The sequence below is a fragment of the Anas acuta genome, chromosome 1 (genome assembly GCF_963932015.1).
Source record: "Anas acuta chromosome 1, bAnaAcu1.1, whole genome shotgun sequence".
In the NCBI taxonomy this organism is placed as follows: Eukaryota; Metazoa; Chordata; class Aves; order Anseriformes; family Anatidae; genus Anas; species Anas acuta.
Window position 1 is genome coordinate 148,892,652 of NC_088979.1, and position 23,243 is coordinate 148,915,894.

Here is a 23,243-nt window from a genome sequence, read left to right on the forward strand (position 1 = left end):
GAAAGAAGTCTCAATAGTTAAGAAACACGAGACAAACAGTTCTCAAATATGACAGTAAGTATAGTATATACCCAACCTGCACTCCAGAAAGAACATTTAGTTTCACAAATATCCCTGCTGTTAGCACAGAACTGGGGTTGCATATTTCAGTTTCTTCCTTGCTCCATTGTTACTCTGCTGCATGCTGAAGAACAGGTAGGCTTTCTGCAGCTCACCCTGCAATATCAAATCAAAAAGGACTCAATAGCTTCACGGTTTTAACCCTTCCTATTCACTGATATCCCATATGGAAGATTACCTGAGGGAAAAGGAATACACAATTTATATGGTTAATGGGAAAGAGAGATTGGCTGTAATGCTTAAAGAAACCAGAAAATGACAGAGACTGAAGTTTGCTAAATTACATAAAAACAGGTGATCTTCTGCTCTCTACAGCCACAGCAAAGCCTCGGAGTGGAGCTGTCAGAGAACTTAATCTGTGCCAAGCCACAAAATAAAAAAAAAACATAGCTGCAGTACTCACACAGAACTAATTTGATAATAATGATGGATAACTATGTTGATGGGCAGTCATCTTATGAGCTGATGGAAAACAAATACACACGTTCCACCGTTTGAATCCATTTAATTCAAATTCCTGACTTCTCTGACTGTCCTATCCTAGTACCCGAGCCAGAACCACTTGATTTATTTTTACCAAAGTCCATTTATTAAAAAACTTGGTGCTCTAATCATAGCACTGCTGCGCTCTGCACACTGCCATTTTGGCTAAGAACTGCAGGGGTGCTTGTAAGCTGGTCCCCAAGAAAAAGGGGAGGAGTAAGAAATACGGCTATGTTGAAAAGGAATGCAGCAGGCATGGATATCTGGGATCTGCCCAGACTCAGACCCCAATCTAGCATTTGAGTAGGTCTAAGTTTTCTTCTCTGCTTTCCTTCCAGTTGTTTGGCTCAATTATGAGGCTCTTTTACAAATATTTGGAGCAAGAACAGAGCCATCTCAGGTGGTGTTATGTTTGGCGCAACGGGTCCTGACCATCACAAAAGCCTATGAAATCAACTGCAATAGAAAGAATAAATAACTCTAAAAAATATTACCTATTCAATTACTTGTGGAGCTGACAGCATGATGAGGTGCTCCCTCTAAGCCTGTGCAGCCTCTACCCTGGTTTTATATAAATTGCAATCCCATAAGAAGTCGCCACAGACTCCTAGAAAGTACGTGCAGCGATCTCAGTAAGAAAAACCTGACTCGTGTTCTTCACAAGACAAAGGTAATCTTCCTGTGACAATCTTCCTCTGTGGGTGAAGAAGCCTGCTACTATGACCCAATGAAATGTGATTTTTGTCTGCTAATGCAAAGATATCAAACTCTGCCTCTAAGATGTTACTTCAAAAAAAAATTTGCCATGTACAAAGGAGTTCAGAAGTGAAAAAGAAAAGAAAAAAGCTCTAATGCGCTTTTGAGAGGTAGAGTCTGATCTATGAAGAAAGAGTGAAAGATTTTATTGATAATTTTATCAAGAATTATCTATAATATGATTACCTAAGATACCTAAGAGAATAATATATTCTGTGACTCAGGAGGTCCCTCACCAGCCTAAGGTTCCCACGTCATTGCTGACAGCATTAGAGAAAAGGCAGTGCAGCAGCCAGCTGGATGACTGCTGGCAGAAGAAATCCTGCAGGATATTCCTGATTCAGACATCTCTGACAATTTTTTTATTGCCTCTAGCAAAGGAGTCCTTTGATCTTCAGGCAAGAATGATGATGGAAAGCAACATAAATCATATAGTACTTCTGATACTTTAATATACCTTTTAGGAGTAAAGTTGGCCACCATCAAGCCACAAGAAGCTAGGAGGTTCTTGCCCCTGGCTTTGATTTGAACCTCCTTCCCCCGTGACAAACTCAAAATGGTACTTTGGACTTTCACAAATCTGATGACACTGCAGTCTCCATGCCCTTCTGCTCATCCTACCATCTCTGCCATCTTTTAATGTGGCCCTAGTCATAAAAACCACCAGTGTTGTAAGGGTTAATACATATGCACGTATATATATTTATACATCTTATAAAAGGCACTCTTTGTATTGGCAAATACAGAAAGAAAAACAATGGAAAAGGTCCACTGGTTCAGAGCTTTACTACTGCACTCAGCTTTCAGAAAAAAATAAAAATATTCCATGAGGTATTTAGTTGAACCAAAGAGACCTTTACTTTTTATAGTCCTCCCTTGCCATGGGAAGCTGACTGCAGGTCAACAGGACTGCAGCTATATTAAGTTTAAAATTTCTCAAGAGAAATGTTACCATTAGGACTCTCAATAGTTCTTTGGTGAAATGGTTTCTATTACTTTTTATGCTGACCATGTGAGGAAAAAAAAAAACAACTAGATAAAGTACTTTGAGTTGAGAAACCAATGTTGTCTCTTAACCTACTTCATGCTGACAAAGAACTTTCTTTTGTCACCATATCATATAGTCTTTTCAAATTAATTTGACTAAAAAAAAGTCATCATTTCTGATAAGGGTGAACCATGCTGAAAGCCAAAACTCTTCTGTATACAACCATTTCTTCAAACTTGTAAGTACACAGATTTCTTATACTATTTTTGCAGACTGCCTTTCCCAGCCTGATGTCAACTTCATACCTGACCATTGGAAATCTTTCCCCAATAGATGGAGACAAAAGAAAACCAAAATGGTGGAGAAAAATATTACTCATCAAGTAACACCCCTTTTAAAAGGATGTGTGAGTACAAAAATAAGATGGTGGTTCTTGGTCATTTGAAATTGGCACAGGCAAACTTGGAAGCTATGCAAAATGTTTTAGTCTTTTAACATGATTGTTTCTCAGTTTTTCCTGTTTTCTATTTACTGCTGTGTGCAGAGCATGTCTGAACCTTACACTGTGGCATGACTCATGAAATTCAAAGGGAAATTTAGCAGAAAGTCAGCAGAAATGCTCATTTGTAACTGGTATATCTGGTTACCTAATGATTAATACAGCCAGGTCTTGAGAAACTGAACCATCTTACTTCACACAACTCCTTTAGCTTGTTCAAGCTACTAAAATGGTGCTTTTGCTGAAAACATCACAACTGTATCCATGAGCATTTCTCAAAGTAGGGAAGCCTTCTCTCTTCTTTCTAAAGAGCACAGACAGAGCTGTCATGGAGCCAGTGGGAACACAGGAGGTGACTGAGACATGGACAACACAGAATGGCAAAACAGAGCAGGATGCCACGGCCACTAGAAAATGGTCACAGTGTTGAAGCAGGAGCATGAATCATTTTGGAGTCAGCCCTCTCTAGGACAGAGGAAAGCAGTTTTTGACAGGCATGGTGCTCATGATCAATCCTCAGACATTCTTTTTTTCTGTCCTTTTTTGTCCCTGCCTTTCCCACTTCCTTCCAGTTTCCCACATCTCTGCCACAGCAGCATATCCTTCTGGGGTTTATCCAGGATGCAGCCCCATTTTATTACTGCATAAATATGTCTGAAACTGGGCTAGTGGCAACAGATGCATCCAGCTTCTTAAGAACTATCACCTGTTTTAATGCTCGCAGTTGTGGGCATGGTATGTAAGATGAAGATAAATGTAACTAGCATCAGCTCTTTCACGGTGCAGTGAGTGGTATTCTTTCATTTTGGTAGTGTCTTTACCTTTCATCATCAATACAAGCATGTCCTTTTTATTCAGAACTTTATTGACATGCTGAAAACAAAAATGGCTGCCCTCCAGTTTTATAGGTATTTGACACCAAAATCTTAATGAAATATAACTATTTACCTGGGTTGGATGACCATGTTTACATAGAGTGCCATGAGATTTGGCTTGTAGCCCAGAACAGAATTTCACAAGTTTGATTCTCCTCTTTCTGACTGGCCTCATACGTGCTGAAAGAACAGAGACAGGGCCATTCCTGTAGCCATGAAATTAAGAAAGGTAAAATGATACAAGAAACTGCACTTGATGGGAGCTGTGCAAGCTACGTCTTTCAAGTTCACTTTGCCTACTGTTATTTAAATATTATATTCCTACAAAGCATGATTTTCCTGCACCTTGTAGTACTCATTCCGCGTGTGGAGAAATGCAGGTGAGTTAATTGTGCTGTTGGAAGGAAAAATCACGATCATCTAAGAATAAGCATTATTCAAGTTACTTGGAACTCAGTCTTCCATTTAATATGATTCTTCAAACTAAGTACAAACTTGAATATTGTGCCCTTTACATTTTTTCCACCAACTTTCTGCCAAGCGAGTATTTCCAGGTGAAACGGAATACTCTTAACAAAAAGTAGTATCAGGTGCAGGGAGATGCCTTTCTTCAAGTCTGAAAACTTCAGCTGAAGTGCAACTAACGCCAACATAGTAAAGTCTGCTACACTTCGTATTTGTGTTAGTATTATTCGGGCGCAGGTGCTAAGGCGTTAGATCTGATGTGATAAGGAAAATATGAAGGAATTACGAGTCCCTTTATAACGGGACGCGCTCTGACGGCTGTACCCTCCCTCAGCCCTTCCCCTGCCACCTGTTCCCAAGAACTTCCCCCCCAGAGCGCACCACACAGCAAACAACAAGCCCTCGTTGAGATTTTTATTCTTACAGACAACACCCAACGCGGTATTGAACCGAAAAGAAGAAAAACAAAAAAAAAAAACACCTCAGCTGACGACCAACCCCCCCCCACCCCCCTCGCTGAGGGCCCCAACGGCCGCCCCTCAGCGCGGCGCATGCGCAGCAACCCGAGCAGCGCCCTGAGGGCGGTCCCGGGCGGGGCGGGGCGCGGCGGCGCGGCGCCAACCAAGCCAAGGCGGCGGCGGCCCGGCAACCCTCACGCCCGCCGCCGCCACCCGGAGCTCGGCGGGGCCGCTCTCGCAGCGCCCGGTGCCGGTGCCGCCGCCGCCATGAAGCTGCGCGTGCGGCTGCAGAAGCGGACGGCGCCGCTGGAGCTGCCGGGGGCGGAGCCAACGCTGGGGGAGCTGCGCGCGCAGCTGTGCCGGGCCCTGCTGCCCGCCTGGGGGTACAGGTAGCGCGGAGCGAACCACCCCGCGGAGGGGCGGGGGGAGGTGGGGCTGTACCATTGTGGGGTGGAGGGGGAGGGTTGGGGTATATCCCCCCTGCGGTGGCGCTGCCGCCCGCTGTGGGGCTCGTCGTGGGGCGGGCTGGGGGGGGGGGGGTTGGAGGGGTCTCTGGGTTTTATTAAAATAAAAAAGTTTAAAGTGTGAGGAAGTCTTGGCGGTGTTTGTAATAAAGTCTGTTGAATCCATTGAAGACGTGTGTGTGGAAGTGGCTTGTTTGGGGGCGGGTTTTGCGGGGTTTTAAGGCTCAGCCTCTCTGTGGGGACCAGGCGCTGGCAGGCTGTGGTACCTCAGCAGGCATTTTATACGTGGTGCCCTCATGCTGACCAGCTCCCTTTATGTCGGTTTTCTTGTTGTAATCGCTTCCTTTAAAGGAGCCCTTTTCGCTGTCTTCGTTTGTAACTAGCGCGCTAGAGAGCGGCTGCTGGGTTTGAAACAAGTTTTGGTGCTTAATCGGATAGCCAGGGGGTTGAGTCAGCAGCGCTAAATATACACCCGGCCAAGGTTATGTAAAAACAAGATAAAGTTTGTTTTGCAAAGTTTGGTATCTTCTGGTCTGGAGCGCACCTGTTTGCTCTCCTTCATAACCGCTGTATGAGTGGTTGCGGTAGGCACCGCTGGGCTTCCCAAGCAGCCACAGCTACTTAAAATGTACTTGGGGAGAAAAATAGGAGAAAAAAAATCACAAAGTAATCTTTTATCACTTTTCCCTTTGTGTCTTACTAACTATAAATGCATTAAAACCCATGGAATAGAACTATCGTAGTATGCGATACGTGTTCCTAACTATACCGCTCTGTTACCTCTCATACCCAAACGGAGCCAAACGCATTTCATTTTTTTTCCTATTATTTTGCAGTTCTGATACAGAGTTTTCAATAACGTTGAACAGCAAAGATGCTCTTACAGAAGATGAGAAGACTTTGGCTTCATATGGGATTGTTCCTGGTGATTTGATATGTTTATTGCTAGAAGAAAAAGATGCCAAGCCCAGCCTACCTCCTCCCTCATCTTCTAATCCTCCCACACTTCAGAATGGTCATGAGACGTCCACCGTGATCCCCAGCAGAAGTCAGGCCGACAGTCCAAAAGAAGAAAGGCAGGATGGACAGTCTGCCAACCAGAAAGCTCAAGAGGAAGTTCAAAGTAATGATGACAGGGTAAGGCCTGTACCATGCAAAGCAAATCGTGCATGTTTGCAAAGTGCACGATTCCTTTCTCATGGGTTGTAAGTTCCCTGTGATTTGGATGTTATGGAATGAGAGGCCTGCCTGTATTTCTTGTGTGTGGAGGTTATGTTGCTGAGACATCTCCTGCCATGTGCTTCATGGAATCATCAATGTTGGGAAAAGACCTCCAAGATCATCTAGTCCAACCATCCCCCTACCACCAATGTCACCCACTAAGCCATGTCCCTAAGCACCAACCTCTCCTTAAACACACCCAGGGATGGTGATGCTACCACATCCCTGGGCAACCTGTTCCAATGACTGCTCTTTCTGAGAAGAAAGGTGTACATCTGTATGACCCCATATACTTGTTGCAGTTAATACGCACATTTTTTGTATGTTATTCAGTGGTTTGTTTCCTGTGTTACAGTATATATAATAGTTAAGCAGGTAACTTCACCCACCAGCTGCTGGGTCCTAAGGTGAAAGGAGGCTTTCTGGAAGAAACTCTGTAGGTGCCACAGTGCTTGGTGCCTATCTCGTTACGTGATTATGTCCCTGTTAGGCAGGAGCTAGAGAAGCTGATCATTCTTTTAAAAGCAATTAATTCTTTGTTTTGAAATAAATGTTTAAGACAAAATGTCCCTTGCTACAGCTTTTATACAAAGAATATTGCTAAGCATACTTACAAAAATTTTGTTTCGAAGTATAAGAGTTAAGATTTAGGATGAAAAGAATTGTAAGTAGTGAAAGTAAATGTAGTTGGACCATTGTCACAGGAGCAGTATGCCCTTTGCACATGGTGCTGTGGGCATACATGGTCCTTACCTGTTGGTCAGGCCATCTTTAGCTCTGCAGAAATCTATCATTTATTTCATTTTTCAAATGTAAAAAAATTCTTACATCTTCCTCCAAAACTACAGTTACAGAAAGGTGTCCAAGCAGCTATGCATCATTAAAGTACAGCTGTAGAAATCTGCAAAACTGTTTTTAATGGGGCCTATGTGCATTGTTCTTAATGAGAGGCAGGAAGCTCCCTGGGTGGATGGTCACGCCTCTTGTAAAAACATAAAGGTGTCTTGTGCCATTGAACATGCATGTGGGAGAGAAATAGCTACAGCTCCTTCAGGCTCTTTTTTCCCTTTTTCGTCCTCTTCCCATAGATAAATCCAGCCATGGTTTTAATTCACTGCTTTTTTTAGTTTGTAGGTAGTTTTATAAAGTTACGTAATAACATGGTGTGATTTTGGTGGGAGAAAAGAAGCCCAACAAAACCACAGCCTTCCTTAGTTGTTCTATTGGTATTTTTTTTTCAGCTGTATAAGCCTATTGTATTTTTAAGGAGTCTAAAATAATCTCTTTACACGCTATGCATGTTGGTGTACCCCAGTGACTAAATTATTCCAGTATATGTTAAAAGAATTCTGGTGAAGGTTCGTTATGTTACCAATTTGTCTTCAAGTACTATATGAAATAAAATGACTGACTTTTTTACAAAGGGCTTACATTATAAGTACTAAAAAAAGACAAAGGTTACGTGTGTAATCCTAGTCTCCAAATCCCAGTCTTCAGCTGGGATTCTAGAAAATGTAGATGAAATGAGTCTGTGAAAGTTGCATGGGAAATCTGTAGTGTAGACTTGGGGCCCATGAAGACTATGGTAAGCAGGTAAATAATACTGATGTATTTAGAGGTGTAAATTTCTGAATGTATATGTCTTTTGCTATCCCTTGAAGGCAGGATCCAGCATAGAGTTTCCTTCTGGATTAGTCCCAGAGGATGTCGATCTGGAGGAAGGTACAGGCTCCTATCCCTCCGAACCCATGCTGTGCAGTGAAGCCGCTGATGGTGAGATACCACATTCCTTAGAGATGCTCTACCTTTCTGCTGAGTGTACCAGTGCCGCCGATGCTTTGATCGTTCTAGTACATCTGCTCATGATGGAGACAGGCTACGTACCACAGGTGAGTGCACCACCAAAAGAGAAACTTCCTGGTCAGTGTGAGTAAGCTGCAGAACATCACAAGAATGTATGATACAAGATGCCTCTGAAGATCCACATTGGGCTTTGTATGTCAGTCAGCAGCTGCTGAAGTATCACCTTGTCTTATTTGCCTGAGCAGTATGGCTTAAGGGCAAAGACTAGAGCAGCTTTTAGGTGTGAAAAAAGAGGCCTGCCTCCGTGTTCCTTTCGGTCCACATCCTCACCAGGACCCAGCTGGTAACCTCCCATTTCAGCTTTATACTGATGAGTTTGTTCAGATGTTCTTGGATTGTAGCACTTCATTGTAATGCTGTCTTCAATATCAGCATCATCTCAATAGGATTCAGTTCAAATGGTGGCTGACAAGGCCTAGGTCTGCCCAGGTATTGTCACCTAACTTGTATTAACTCAACTGCGTTCAGTTAGGCTTTGGTTCCGCTAACATATCGAGGTATCAAACTCAAAACTTGAGTACCTTATGGCACTGACACTATACAGTGTATGAATTCACCTTTTCAGATTTTCAGACTAGCATTATGTGTTTACTAGTGTGTGTGACTGAACATGCAAGGTAAGACTTGCAATCTGTGGAGGTGGTTTAAGTCTCCTGATTTTCTTTGCAGTGCTAAGTGTGTGTATGGAATCAGTTTAGGTGTCTGGTTGACCAGTACCATTTAATAAATCTGCTAAGTTAACTATTCCCATAGCCTGAAATACTATCTGAAGAATACATTTGCTACTGGGAATAGTTTAAGCCTAATTAATCAATAGGCTTGGAAATATGGAATAATTTTCCTGCAAATTTAAGAGGAGAGAGTCTGCTTGTAGTTGTGGTTATGTTGTATCTCCCTATGGGAGTCTGAGCGTTTTCATACTGAAATTGAAAGGAAAGTTGTTAATCCACTGAGATTTTAAAGTTGATTTCAAGCTATGATTCTTCAAGTCCTGTCAGAGATTGTAAGTTCATGGAACAGGTGCAGTAACGTGTTTCTCATGCACAAATTAACATATATTCAGGAGTTGTCAGAATGCAGGAATAAATGACAGAGTGAAGTACAGATCTCAGAGAAATAGGTGCAAGTCTGTATATTGAAAACCTTCTCTGTCAGAAACTGGGACAGGACAAAAAACACTAAACATTTCCTTGTATTATCTTGGGGAAAACAGTATATACTCATGCAGTTATAGACTGTATCATAACACAGATTGGGGCTAAACTAAGATTTAAATTTCAAGCATAATTCTGGAATTTTCAAACTTCTAGTCCTCTTCTTCCACTTGTGATGTATGGCGGTATTATCTCTGTATATTTTTAGGGGACAGAAGCTAAGGCAGTATCTATGCCAGAGAAATGGAGAGGGAATGGTGTTTATAAGCTACAGTACACACATCCCCTTTGTGAAGAAGGTTCTGCTGGTTTGACTTGTGTGCCTTTGGGAGACCTTGTTGCTATTAATGGTAAGTTGGTCAAGTTTTCATCCTGAATACGCATCGTTAAATATCACCATTGTTTAGCAAGATAAAACTCTTACATACTTCCTTACACCCTCTTTGGAACCATAACTTGATTTTCCAGATTGATGAGGTGAGGTACCACTTCATGACGCTGAAAATTTTTGACATTTATTGTCTCAGTATTAGCTTTTTCCCTCCCTCTCTACAGAACAGATCAGTGCTTGGGGGATTCAACTGGTCTTTTCATTGTAATGTTGTAAAAATCCTGTTTTATGTGTTTCATTTCATAGGAACTGTCTTATACATTAGCAAAGACTAAAAAGAGGGAGATTTGCTCCAGCTACGTTTTGTTTGGTCTTATGTTCTTTACAAGACTTATAAACAACTCGTGGACTACATAATAGTTTTGATGTGTAATCTTTCTTGAAGCATGTTAACAGTCTAACTGTGGTCTCAAAAACTGCATTTATTCGATACAGAAAATTTAGGGAAGTCTAAGCAACTTCCTTATCGCTTGATGTGTTTTTTTTCTTTTTTCATATTTTATTTAGCATTTGAGTAATTCCATCTTTTTCAAAAAAAAAAAAAAAAGGAGCTTGATTTTAACTCAAGATACCTTTGATTAAAATTTGTAGGCTTTCTTATTAAACATGTGGCTGCTTATGCCAGTTTGTGTAAGCACGTAACGTATTCTCAGAACATGTACACAGTTTGCTTTCTGAAATTACAATCAAATGTTTTAACCAAGTCCGGTTAGCTTTATATTCATAGTAGTTGCAACACTGTCTTAGTGTTCACATAGTAAGACTCTTGAATCTTCTTCTAGAATTTATAGCATTTGAGTTAATTTTTTTAATGACTGGGTTGTAATAATGGCTTGCTGTGTGTACCCCTTCTAGGTGTGTTGCATTTATTTCCATGTGATAGAATTGTTGAAGAAAATGCTTGTTTTTTTTCACTAAGATATTTTTTTTTCTTTACCATTTTAAGTTCCAGTTTATTTTTCTGAAACTCTTATTTATCTAGCTGCTTGAAGCCATTTGGTATTTTTCTTGAGGGGAGTTGGTAAGGGAGTAAAGTAAAACACCTTCTGAGAGTAAGGCGATAATAAAGTGGTCTTTGTCATCTCAATATGTTTTCAATTTTGATTTTCTTTTTATATTTGCAGCAACATTAAAAATCAACAAAGAGATTAAAGGTGTGAAGAGAATACAGCTACTGCCTGCGTCCTTTGTTTGCTTTCAGGAACCAGGTATGCTTGAGCTATGATACTAACGGTAAACTGAAGAGTAAGGGAGTAGAGTAACACAGGTAACACAGTGGTTAAGGATATTCTTCAGTTTAAGACTGAAGTGGTAAAAAATAGCAAGAAAGAATAAAAATGTGGTCATCGTTTAAACGGGCTGCTGCTTTTTGATAGAAGGAATTCAGCGTGTAGCCATTTCCTTGTATTTTGCTGCTAAAACAATTTGAATTTCTTGGATTCACTGAGTAAGTAAAGGACTTTGCAAAGCCTGAGTCATCCTTTGGCCCATATGCCTCTTACTTATAAAGTCCTGAATTTATGTGTGGATCTCTGAGGCAGCAATGCTGGACTGTACCCTCTTTCTGCCTCATATTTCAGGACTTCAGAGACTGACAGTACCTACAGTCTTGCTGTGGTGCTATCACTGTTGTATTTTTGTTAGAAAATATGTGCTGACTGCATAGCTCTCTCCAGGATGCCAAAATCAGAGGAGTACTAAGGTTGGGTTGGACAGATGGATATAGATCCTTTGTCAGCAGAGTAGCCTGACTAGCCTTTTGTTTTATGAAGCATTAATGAACCTCTTTGTTGCCAGTTGAGGCTGACTCAGTGTCGTACACTGTGTCCTCAGATCCCCAGTCCCTGATTTATGAGGCTAGTCAGAAGGCTGTAGAAGAGTAACTGAGTGCTGAAACGTGTCCAAGATAATGGTACAGTCTTCTGGCTATCATTTCTTCAGAGAACAGAATGGGAAAACATTCCTGTCAGAGAAGTGAATGTTGCAGGCTTTTACAACATAGGTGCATGCTGCCTATGGGCTTTGAAATCCAGGAAAAGAAGTGCTGAAAGCTTGGGAGCCAGTTTGTTTTTGAAAAACTCAGATATTTCTCTTAGTGGTGCTTTTTCAAGCCAAAGGAAAGACTAGCTTTAGCATGGAAATGGCCTGTAGTTTCTTGACTTCATTCCACGGTTGTAACATACTAGCTGCAGATGTGTTCCCATCAAGACTGCAAGCAAAGCACGGTTCTGTTTATAAGAAAACAGTAGTTTTCCTGCTCTTGTATAATCGTTGCATTCTAACCTGCTGAAGTTGAGCTTTTTCTCTCTCTGCTTTGATAGAAAAGGTTGCGGGTGTTTACAAAGACCTTCAGAAATTATCTCGTCTCTTTAAAGACCAGCTGGTTTACTCTCTTCTGGCTGCTGCCCGACAAGGTGAGGAAAAAATATTTACAATACAGTGCTTCATTTTTGAGGATGGAAGGAAGGGGTGTGTGTCTATCCAAAGCTTTAAAAGGAAAAGTGGTAAAAAAGCTTGAAACAGCTGTTCAGTGGTAGTACATAGAGAATAAGAATAAATAATTTATACAAAGGTTAACCTAATTTATTTAGACTGTGTTTCAAAAAATGCTCATGTGATGACAATTTCCTGGTTTTGCTTTGTAAAGACAAAAAGTCCTTTCTAGTCTCACTTAAAAGATTGAGATGGAATGGCTGTTCTTCATACTTGGTGATGAGAAAATCACACCACAATAACTTTGTGGCTGTGGTTTTGTAGTTTTGATCTATTTCTTTGTCAAAGCATATACGATGCTTTGTATAGCATCGTATTTGGAAGTCAAACCACTGGAATGATCTCCTTAGTAAGTGGTCATTGAGAGCTTGGAAAGGATGGAAGAAGTAACCCTAGCTGGTGTTAGTGAAGCATTAGGAAACTGGGCTTTCAGCGTATAGGTATTGCCATAAAAGATTCAGCTTTGTATTCTGAAGACACAATGGGATTCCCTGTATACTTCAGTGCAGGAAGGCTTTATGTGAAACATGCTCTATATTTAATTTGATTTTTTTGTGGACTCCTGAAATTGGGCAGATTTTTTTTCCTTTACCTATTCCAGCCTTTGTTCTGTAGCCTGTAAACATAGTTAGGCATGTGGTGTGTTTCTTAGGCTCGCAGTGGACAGTGGTGTGCAGTATAAAATGTCATTTGCCCTATTTTGTGCACTCTATAAATGTACTGAGAGTTGGGAAACATTTGTTTTATAAGAAGTCGCATCACAACACTTTCTGAGAAAAGTCATTTAATGAGGCATCAAAGGGAAATGATTGAAGGGAAAAGTTCTAATGTCCTTCCTTTCTTTAGAGTCTTCAGAGTAAGCTCTGCACCATTTAGGTAATGCTTCTATTTCCTCCACTTCGTAGCACTGAACTTGCCAGATGTTTTTGGGTTAGTGGTCCTTCCTCTTGAGCTGAAGCTTCGGATCTTCAGACTTCTGGATGTCCGTTCGCTCATCTCTCTGTCTGCTGTTTGCCGGGATCTTTATGCAGCTTCAAATGATCAGCTTCTGTGGAGGTTTATGTACTTGCGAGATTTCCGAGGTAATGTTGAGATGCATGTTTTCTCTAATTCTCACGAGAACAGAGGGATTACGTCTGACAGATTTTGTCAAGAGGCTCCTTAAGGAACCACTTCTGTTTTTTAAATGCTGGGAGGAAGTAGAGTCTTTTACAATACTAACCAGTACAGTTGGTCAGGGGTAATTCAGGTGGATATGCTGTTTTCTGCCTTGAAAAATGGTGGTAGTATGCAGACTCATTTCTCATGGATTATATAGTTTTGGCCATTATGTGGTACAGACCTTAGTATTTTTTTTCACCTGTTTCCCTGGGTAGTTCAGTGCACTGGCTATTGCAGATACTAGAGAGTAGAGGGAAGGGATATTCCTTCCAGCAGTCCCTTATAAGAGATTGCTATAAGAGATTGATTTCTGATAGTACTTTCCTAGATAACCTTATTTTTCCAAAGATGGGAATGGTGTTTCTGGGATATCTTACTAAGTTTTGAGATGATGCCTTACATAGAATGGGTGTATGAGCAGCTTACCTACTGGATGGTCCTGGAGCTTAATTCTTTTTAAAGCCACATTATCTTTTTTAAGCCACATTATATATAAAAATGTATTGACCAAGTGTTTTTTCATCTCCTCCTGCAAGTTCCCACAAAATGGGGCATCCTTGTCATGAATGCTACTTAAAAGGGATTGCTCATTTTAATTTTTTTTGCTTCTCTTGCAGATCCTATTGCAAGGCCTCGTGACACAGACTGGAAAGAAGTAGGTGACTTCTTGATATAATCTCTTTGAGAATAGTCTACACAGGATAATTTGAGGCTAAAGCATTGACCTGGGGAGGCTGTAGTCTTAAGTTTTATTTTAAGTGTGGTGGCCTGTGCACACACATTGAGTTTGATCAGAGTAGGAGAAAACAGCATCAGTGAGTGACAGTGCACGCACAAATTGCAGGTTACAGGCCTTTCAGACATGTGATTAGTCTTTGGCAGGCAGAGTGACTGCAGTTCTGGGTTTTAAGAATGAAGAGGAGTTCTTTTCTGAGAATTGAAGAACTGAATGCGAGTGCTGAAGATGAAACACGAAGTGCTTCTAGACCATAAAATACCTTTGTTTCTGTCTGCAGCTATACAAGAAAAAGTTGAAACAGAAGAAGGAGGCCTTGAGATGGAGGCACATGATGTTTCTGCCCCCTACACCTCATCCAATTCCCTTTCATCCCAACCCGTTTTATCCTAGTCCCTTTCCTCCCAACCCCTTCCCATCAAACCCAATCTACCCCCCCACGATCATTGGTGGAGAATACGATGAGAGACCAACGCTTCCGTACGTTGGAGACCCAATTAACTCGCTTATTCCTGGTCCAGGGGAAGCACCAGGCCAGTTTCCTCCATTCAGACCACATTTTGACCCCATTGGTTCCTTGCCTGGAGCAAACCCTACACTTCCAGGACGAGCTGGACCCACTGACAGGTTTCCACCTAGACCCAGCCGGGGCCGCCCCATGGACATTCGCCGTGCGTTCATTTGACTGCTGCTTTCTCCTTCAGTGAATTTTCTAATTCCTGAGCTTGCTTTCTAACTGCAGGAGGTTGCAAAATGCAGGCACTAAAATCTGCCTTCTCTTCAGATTGTTGGAAGGACTTGTGTGCATGATACTGTTTTGACACCAAAGTCAGGGTTTGTTTATGTTCTGGTAACACTGCAGCACCTGGCACTAACATCTGTTTCAAGAAGAGCTATGAGTTAGAACAATTAATGCTGTTCTCTGCCCTCCTCCTCCTCTTTAGTCATCTGTGAAGTGCTACTTAGAGACCAGAAGGATACTGGCCAAATACTTGCTGCATCAGATAAAAAGCACTTTAAATGCAAATCCTATCTTTGTCTGTCTTATTTGAAAAGTTTTATTAATTTGCCAGGAAAAAATATTTTGTTTAAAATCTACCTGGCTAATAATCTTTCTTAACAAAAAATCTACCATGTTCCATATAGAATAGGATACTATCACTGTTATGGTACATGTGAGTTCATAGTTTGTTATTTTTTTTTTTTTTCCAAAGATGACATTTTTTTTCTTTTGTTTTTATTAGGTAAAAAGTATTTTTGTGTTATTATGTAATACACAAAGAATACAGGGAAGGGATTTTTTAATGGATATATTAGAACACAAATCAATTCATTTTGCAAACAACTGAGTAAACTCATGCTACAGTGCAACTCTAAAATCTGAACAGAAGCAGAGCAATTTTACAAAGAACCAGCAGCAAGACTTCTGTCGTTTTTCTTGGTTGAACAAGTTGACTTTACAAATAAGTAGCTATAGTACATGGCCGCATTTACTGTGTGTGAACTAAAATTGGTGCAAAAGTAAGTCTTTCTTCCTGCCTAACTAGTTAAGGAATTAAGCAGCTTGATCTGGTTGCAGTGGAAATGGGATCGCAGCAGGAGAAACAGAGTTAATACTTACTTTACTGCAGTAAGTTCCATTTAATTCCATTACTGCAGTATTGAATCTTTCTGGAAGGAAACATTGTAGTTTGTTTTAAGCACCTTTCAAGTGTTGTCTTGTTAATTAATGAACAACTAACAAAGTCACTGTTGAAGTCTCCTGATAAGATCTTCAGTCTGATGCTGAAGCTCAATTAAAGACTGGAATAACTAACAAAACTTTGCTAGAACTTTTCATTTCTTTCTTTTTTTTTTCCTTTTTAAGATGGATTGATCTCTGTTTCTGAAAATGAAAATGGTACTGATGACTGTTGTGACAGCTGATACTATTTTCTACAATCCTTCTGGAATTCAAAGAAGGGAAATGGATTACATTTCCTATTAAATACAAGCTGTTTAATCAGTAACACTTATGTGCTTTTCCAGGTGATATTTCAGTGACTCATCTTGTTTTGTATAAAATCAGCTGACGAGTGTGGTCAGAAAGTTTTGTTATTAACTCCCACGGGAGTAAAATATAATACTTTATTTTGCTCTCAAAAGTTGCATTTCCTTTTTTTTTTTCCCCCCTCCTACTTCACAGCTACAGCATACCAGAGCAAATCCTGCCCTTATCCAACAGTGAAGAATAAATATCTATAGAGTCTGGGGGGCAATGCTTCCCATTTGATGCCAAGTCTAGCCTTAATTTTTAACATTTTCCTAACGTGGTTGAATTTCCTTGTTCCAATGGGTTTTTCACTTAAGTAAAGTGCACAGTCAGACATCTTGGAGCTAGCAGTGATTCTTTATATTCCACTGACTATAAGAAATAAAATGAATGTCTACGCTGTGGATCTTGCACTATTTTGTCCTTGTGCTGAATTCTTCAGAAACACGTACGTTAAATTCAGATAAGGTCAGACAACTTTAACTGATAAAATATTTTGTAACTTATTCTTCACTTTTTTTAAGCTATTTCTGGGAACAATGATCTTTGTGTATGACACATTAATTTTGTGGTACTAGAGGTACTCATTACTAATGCCTTGATGATATCCACATTGCTCACGCTGCTCATGCTTCTTGCTGCTGTGGAGTTGAGCCCTCTGCCATGAAGACAACCTGGTCATTTGTCTCCCAGGTTTATGCCACAGGTTCTGTTTATCCTGGATTATGTCATTTGGACATTTGTTTGTGAAGAAATGAACTCAGCATTGTTACAGATATGCCAATGAGTGACTTGAAGATATTCCTTCATTTTCTTCTTTGTTCCTTCACATCGTAGTGAAGGCATCGTGAGCCAAAGAGAAAGGAACCTGACTTATCCTGAACTGTTGAGTTTCCTGCAGAGGAGTTCCCTTAATTCATAAAACAGTACATTAAATGCTATTTGAATATCTCAGGACCAACAGTATAAAATGAGAAGAAAACAGGAAATATATGAGAACCAGCTACTTTTTTTTTTTTTTTGTTATTTGGCAGCTTCTAAGGCAGGTGTATGTGTCATTGCTGTTTGCAAATGACAGAAGAGACACTACAAAAGGTGAAGTGCCTTAAGGTGGCCCCCATTCCTTGCCTGTACTGTTCATCTGTATCCAGTGCTGTGTGGTTGCTACTAACATTTATTTGGAAATCAGAAACTAATTTTTTTCTCTATTTATTGTTTTACCTTCGTCCTAAAATTTAAGACAACTATATTAAAAAAAAAAAAAAAGTGTATATGCAAGGTATAAGGTCCTATGTACCTGTCTGTGATCAGTGAAGGAGAAGAAGGCACAGCTGCAGTTACTGGAGCAGAACTACTATGCTGAGCCCTAGCTTTATACAAGATGTTTAATTGCATGAGAACGTGAGTTACATTCCTATTGAAATACCACACCTAGATATTACAAGAAGGTCAAGATGTGTCTCGGTGTGTATCTAAACAGCAAACTGTAAAATCATTTTCCAGGTGGTGGATATGAGTGGGTGTCTTAGCTGTGTCCCAGCTTCTTGGGCTGAATCCAAACACACATCTATTCATGTTTCCTGGCTTCCATGTGAAGAAAATTAAAGCATGCAGGACAAAAGGGAGACCCAGTGTGCTCTGACCAGGTGTTCAGTTTCCACAGCTGTGAGAAAGACCCCAAGGCATGCTGTGGGGCATGTCTGTCCTGTGATTTAAATGTAACTTCTATTCACCAACTTCTATGTTGCCTTTTTAACTGTACTTAACTCCAGCTGTTATATCTAGACACCTAAATAGTCGGGTATACCTTAGTTCATGACTCGTAAAATGGAGAATATAATCCTTGTATTTCCTCTCTCTGTTGCTTTGTTAGGTTGTAGGGATTTAGGAAAAGAAGCCCTGCATTGAAAATGATAACCTGAACATACAATGGTGCATTTTTGAATCATCTGTTAGCCACAACATCTAGTTTGTAGATTGAAGTGTACTGTTAGAATATTTATAGGGCACAGCGTTTCATCATTTTAACTGAGGGTATCAGCTCAGTGTGTTCATTAAAGCACTCTTGTGGACAGAACTGAAAATACTTTTTAGGAACTATAGGAATAGGCAGGATAAGCTGATGCTGCCTGTTGGTTTTACTCATTTTTGCAAGCTGGAGCTAGAAGGGGGTGAAATCCCATCCTGTTTGCTTGTCCCTTGAAAGATGACAGTTGGGAGCTGCAGGCAGGTCTGAGATTGCAGCTGGGCATCAAACCAACAGCACTATGCTGCTGCAGTGATCAGCTGCAGGACAGCCCTGCTGTGTTCAAGTGCAGCACCAGCAAATGATTCCACTGCTGTGGTTTTAGTGAGAAACTGGGGTCGTTTTAAGGGGCCATGCCTCACTAGTCAGTAGTCACTTCATTTTTGTATAGACTGTATTGGTAAGAGAGATGTAAGAAGATTTGATAGAACAATTGAGGATTCTGGCAGTAAACTTCTGTGTCTGTCTTTGCATTTCTGGTGACTGTGTGGTAGGGAAAGGCATAAGCTATGCTGAGGGAAGCACTACAGAAGGAAATCCTCTCCCACCAGGGTTGTGTTACCTCTCTCCATATAGCGGAGCCTGTTAATCTGCTATTGTTCTTGCTAGTGGGACAGTGTTTGCTCAAGGTCATTTGTCACTCTTTTATTGCTCCTGGAGGCTGCGGAACAGCAGGGTCTGTTTTCTTTCTCAGGCAGTGACATGTATTTATGATGCAACATTGTAAACTGCTTAGCAAACCTGGAAGGACAATGGTAGAGCTGAAAAAAAAAAAAAAAAGATAAATCATTAGGGGATAGGGTGATTCTTTAATTTGAAATGTGAGGTATAAATCATTGGTCCAGATGAGTCTCTCGAGAGCCTCCCAAGCTGGAAAAGCTATGCAGTTACTTGCCTGAAAGTGCACAGGTCACAAAAGCTATTATATGTGTGCAGGCCAGCTCAGGGGTTGGTCATGCGAGGTCCAGGTGACTGCGTTGGATCTAGATGTTCATTACAGGTGCTGTGCAGGAATAGTTTGTTTGGCTTCGTTCCCACCAGTGAATCATGAGATCCAAAATGGCAACTATTGCTGTTGGTTTTGCTGATTTGAGGACCTCTCTCTTCAAGTGACAGCAAAAATCTGTGCCATCGGCTCCAACGTTTTTAGCTTACTGACCTCCCTTCCTCCCTTGGTATGCCTAAGAGCAACTGATGTGAAGCTGCAAAGGAAAGCATAAAGCCAGAAGTCTGGCCTTCAAGCTGATTTGTGACTCAAGTACTTGACAAAACTTGAGGGAAACCACAGCCAGCAGAGATCTCTCTCTCTCTGTCTTCTCTGGAAGATTGTTACCTGCGTGGGGCAATTGCATACGTGCCTTCCCATTGCTCGGTGTCTCTGGATGGAGCCCAGCTCATCTTATTTTGAAATGACAGTTTTCCTGTTCTATCACAGGTCTGTCACCTTGATTCATTGTGCACTCACCCCAGTCAATGGGAGTTCGAGGAGCAAGACAGGATTTCACTCCATCTCTCTGTCCGATCTGTATTATGGAACACTCAGCACACAAGTATGTGCACTTCATCAGCTCTGCTATTAATTAACCATGTTCCTGGGGGATATCCTTAGCCAGATGTGACCAAGTCACCTAAGTGCTTGGAGTGTAGTTGGCTTTTGTCTGAAATTTGTGTGAACTGTGGATATGAACTCCCTAGTGTTTCCGGGGACAGGGAAAGAAGTTTTTCCCCCCCTTTTTTCTTGTGGAAGTCCCACTTCTCAGGTTATTTTTGAGCTAAGGCTACAGGGTTAGAACGTGACGTTTTTCTCTCAGAACTCAGGAATCACGTGCTGGGGACTTAAATGCAAGGCATGAAACAGACGTTTTAACTGCTATGAGCAGAGTGATCTGGAACAAACCAGCAGTTCATCTGGATGGCCTGCTCATGTGATCTTCGGTGTTTACTGATGCCTGGTACTGTATTTAACTTGAATGTGTAATTTTACTCTGAAAAGTGACTTTTAGTAAAGTTGATATCATGAAGTTCCACAGTTCACCGTGTTTCCATGCTCAGGCATGCTCACTTCATCAGTCAATGAATATGTGCCTCCGTCTTTGCACATCTGCTTCTGAAATAAGCCTGGTTTTCTTTTATCTTAGCCTCAACAAGGATTCTGTAATTGGAAGTTAGCAATTGTATGGACTACATACAAACTGAAATAAAATCTAGTTTGCACTGTAATAACTGTTGACTACACACGGGTTAGCAGGAGTAAAATTTGATTTACAACTCAGTCATTTGAACATACATGATTCTGATTATGCACGAAAAACAAATGAAATAGTGCCACTTTTATACAGTCACTTTTCAGGCCGTTATTAGAATATTTTCATTGTATTAAAACAACTGTTGTTTTCTAAATTCCTTTTACCCAGGTATTAGCTGTAATTGCTGGGTGCCACTGAGTATATTCCAGGATGACATTGGGTATATGAAGAGTGAAGGCTGAGCAAAGCACAGATCCAGCTGCAGGGCTGTTAATCAGAAAACAGGCTAGCAAATGATTTCCTCAGGTTGCGGATGGTCTCAGCTTTTGCTTCATCTTCGTTGGGGTTTCCCCGCTGAGATGATTCAGATATGCTGAAGGTGTTTGTCAGGGACTGCGATTTGCTGAAATGGAAAACAGAGTTGACACTGAGACTCAGCAGGAGAAGGCAGTTATTCAAAGCTGGTTACTGATGCTTTGTCCTCTGTCACAATTACATGCGAGGAAAAAAAGAGGTAAGCAAAGAGAATCTCCATATGCTAAGACGTCCAGGATTTGGGGGGTAAGGAGGAATGAGGGATGGGTAAGTGGATCTAATCTACTATCACAGTCCATACTAGTACCTTTTATGAAGGCATATGATTAAAAGCATGCAATTCTTGATGCTACTGCTGTGACAAACATTGACGTTATTTCACTGTTAATACAGAATAATGGATTCCTACTGAGGATCACCTTTAATCAGCCACACCATGCATGGCGATCCTTTGATTTCAAACATAGAGCACAAGGTTTTGTACAAAGTGGTAGCCATGTCCCCAGTCCTTTTGCAAGCAATTGCAAATAATTGCCCAGTAAAGAACGTTGTGTGGCTCCTGCATCCAAAGAGAAGTGAAGGAATTACTCTTGTCAAGCTTTCTGGTCAATAATGTGCTGCTTACAGTCTGTAAGGATAAGGATTATATACCCTGCTGAGAAGGAAGTAGCTGCATTGATATGGCCAGGGTACAGCATGCATTTAACAATGAGCATACAAACAAGAGGAAGAATCTTTGAGATGTAACCTAAAACTTGTTCTTCCTGACAACAGTTCAGTGGTGGCCTGAGTTCTGCCCAGGCACTTGTACCTCTGGAGTCACTCGCAGCTGTCCAGGCCTTTGTCTTCGGGGACTGCTGCCTGACAACAGGTGATGAGTTCTTCATGCCAGCTCAGGAGACTTTTTTTGATAGCCTTATTCTACAATCTACAGATAATAGCGGTTTAACTGAGCACCTACTTCAGATGCGGGTGTGGGTTGGCTTGCTGCTTGGACGTTTCAGTGGGGCTTGGCTGGCTAGGAGCCCGGCCTTGAGCAGGGGGTCTGGGCTGCTGTGGTGGGAAGACGCCTGCCTTGGAAGCCTGGACTGGAGAGGACCCAGTTGCTGATCGAACTTGCTGTGGAGATCCAGGTGACCTTTGCTGCTGAGGTGAAGTGGACATGGGACTCTGGGGCTGCTGTCCTTGAGGAGAGAGCCGTTGCTGTGGAGGGGCGTTTGTCCGTGGAGGCTGAGATGCCTGAGGTTGGCGTGGCCCACCTGAAAGGGATGTGTGCATGTAAGCATGAAGAAGGTCATGTGGAAAACAAGCAAATATCTGTATGGAGGAATGGGTTTTGCTACGAGGAGAGACTATTCAGACTACTTTTATGCAAAAAAAATAAGGGAAATCCTATATCTAACAGTGGTGTCTCTGGAGTTTTTGTCCATTTGTCTACCTCTTCAAAGAAGCCCTGCTGCTCCCCCCAAAGGAAGTCATTTCAATGTGCTGTACTTTTCCATGTAACTAATACTTCTTATTCTCATCAAGTGCTTCCTGCATTGAGAAAGAAGAGTCACTGGAATACCAGCTCTAAAGGAAATGAAAGGTGAATCTGCAGGTTTGGGTCAACAGTCCCTTCATGAGAAAAGCATTTTGATGTAAAAAAACGGTGCACCCTACTACTATCTGAGCATCTGTTCCAGCATTATCAGCAGGTGGCTTTAGCGATATTGGTAGCAGACCCTCAAATCTCGCTATCCTTTCTTAATACTTGTCGCTGCTACAGCTCTATGCAAACACAAATACACTCTGTGCCCCAAATCCTGCTCCAGTGCCATTTCAAGTGCCCTTTCTTTGCTGAGCCAAGTCCTAACAGAGTTATCAGCTGGATCTATATTGAATTTTCAGCCCACTTTCAGAGCTGATATGGGATTTTACAGTAGCTGCTTTAAAAGTACACTGAATTTGCTTCCTGCTTATCAGTGAAAAGGGACCGTGACCGAAACCTTTATCCTGAGAGTGTTTGTTTAGAAAGCAAACTGATGTCTTACAGTCCATGCTATCATGGATCCCAAATAACTGTACCTTGTGGAGGAGGCCGTGGCTGAGACAGTTGTGCGAGCTGAGGTCCAGGCTGAGTTTTCACTGACTGAGGCTGAACTTGTGGAGGCTAGAGACAAAAAAAAAAAAAAAAAAAAAAAAGCTATTCCAGTTAATACAGAGTCCCCAAAGAGAAGCCCAGAGGTAATATAGGAGCAGTGGAGTACTGAAGTGTTCCTTAAATACACACACACAGCATCTGGCTGGTAAATTTTCAAGGGACTGAAATTGAGAGCTAAGTAATAAGGAGCATATAAATTGTTTGTTCACAGGGAATAACGGTGAAGTTACAGTTCATAATGTTTTTTAGGTAATCGGGAATTGCCAAATTTATCAGGCCTGAGGGATCTCTTAGTCCCATCTCCCATTTTGGACAGTTGCCAGCACCAGATGTTCCAAAGGAAGGAGGGATGAA

At 41.3% G+C, this 23,243-nt stretch overlaps 2 protein-coding genes across 4 annotated transcripts in view; one reads left to right on the forward strand and one right to left on the reverse strand.

Moving 5' to 3' along the window:
• The first annotated feature begins 4,759 nt into the window (after nt 1–4,759).
• On the forward strand, nt 4,760–16,572 carry FBXO7 (F-box protein 7). Of its 2 annotated transcripts, none has more exons than XM_068664872.1 (9): nt 4,760–5,027; nt 5,945–6,245; nt 7,991–8,218; nt 9,555–9,696; nt 10,862–10,945; nt 12,059–12,151; nt 13,136–13,312; nt 14,009–14,046; nt 14,408–16,572. In XM_068664872.1, the coding sequence occupies exons 1-9, from the start codon at nt 4,912–4,914 to the stop codon at nt 14,810–14,812; spliced, it is 1,584 nt and encodes a 527-aa protein (XP_068520973.1). In that variant the 5' UTR covers nt 4,760–4,911; the 3' UTR covers nt 14,813–16,572. The 2 variants fall into 2 exon arrangements, with proteins under 2 accessions (XP_068520973.1, XP_068520968.1); XM_068664867.1 differs by having other exon boundaries at nt 4,761–5,033.
• Nucleotides 16,573–17,430: 858 nt separating this feature from the next.
• Nucleotides 17,431–23,243, reverse strand: part of SYN3 (synapsin III) — a 190,697-nt gene continuing 184,884 nt past the window's right edge. Inside the window, exons 12-15 of one of the 2 annotated variants that reach the window (XR_011090638.1) lie at nt 22,814–22,898; nt 21,708–22,005; nt 19,081–20,834; nt 17,431–18,946 (exon numbers count right to left, since the gene is read on the reverse strand). Coding sequence is in view for 1 of the 2 variants with exons in the window: in XM_068664884.1 (XP_068520985.1) it covers nt 20,702–20,834; nt 21,708–22,005; nt 22,814–22,898 (516 nt within the window). In the remaining variant the exon portion in view is untranslated. Of the gene's footprint in view, nt 20,835–21,707; nt 22,006–22,813; nt 22,899–23,243 lie in introns of both variants that reach the window. The other variant, XM_068664884.1, reaches the window with a different exon arrangement.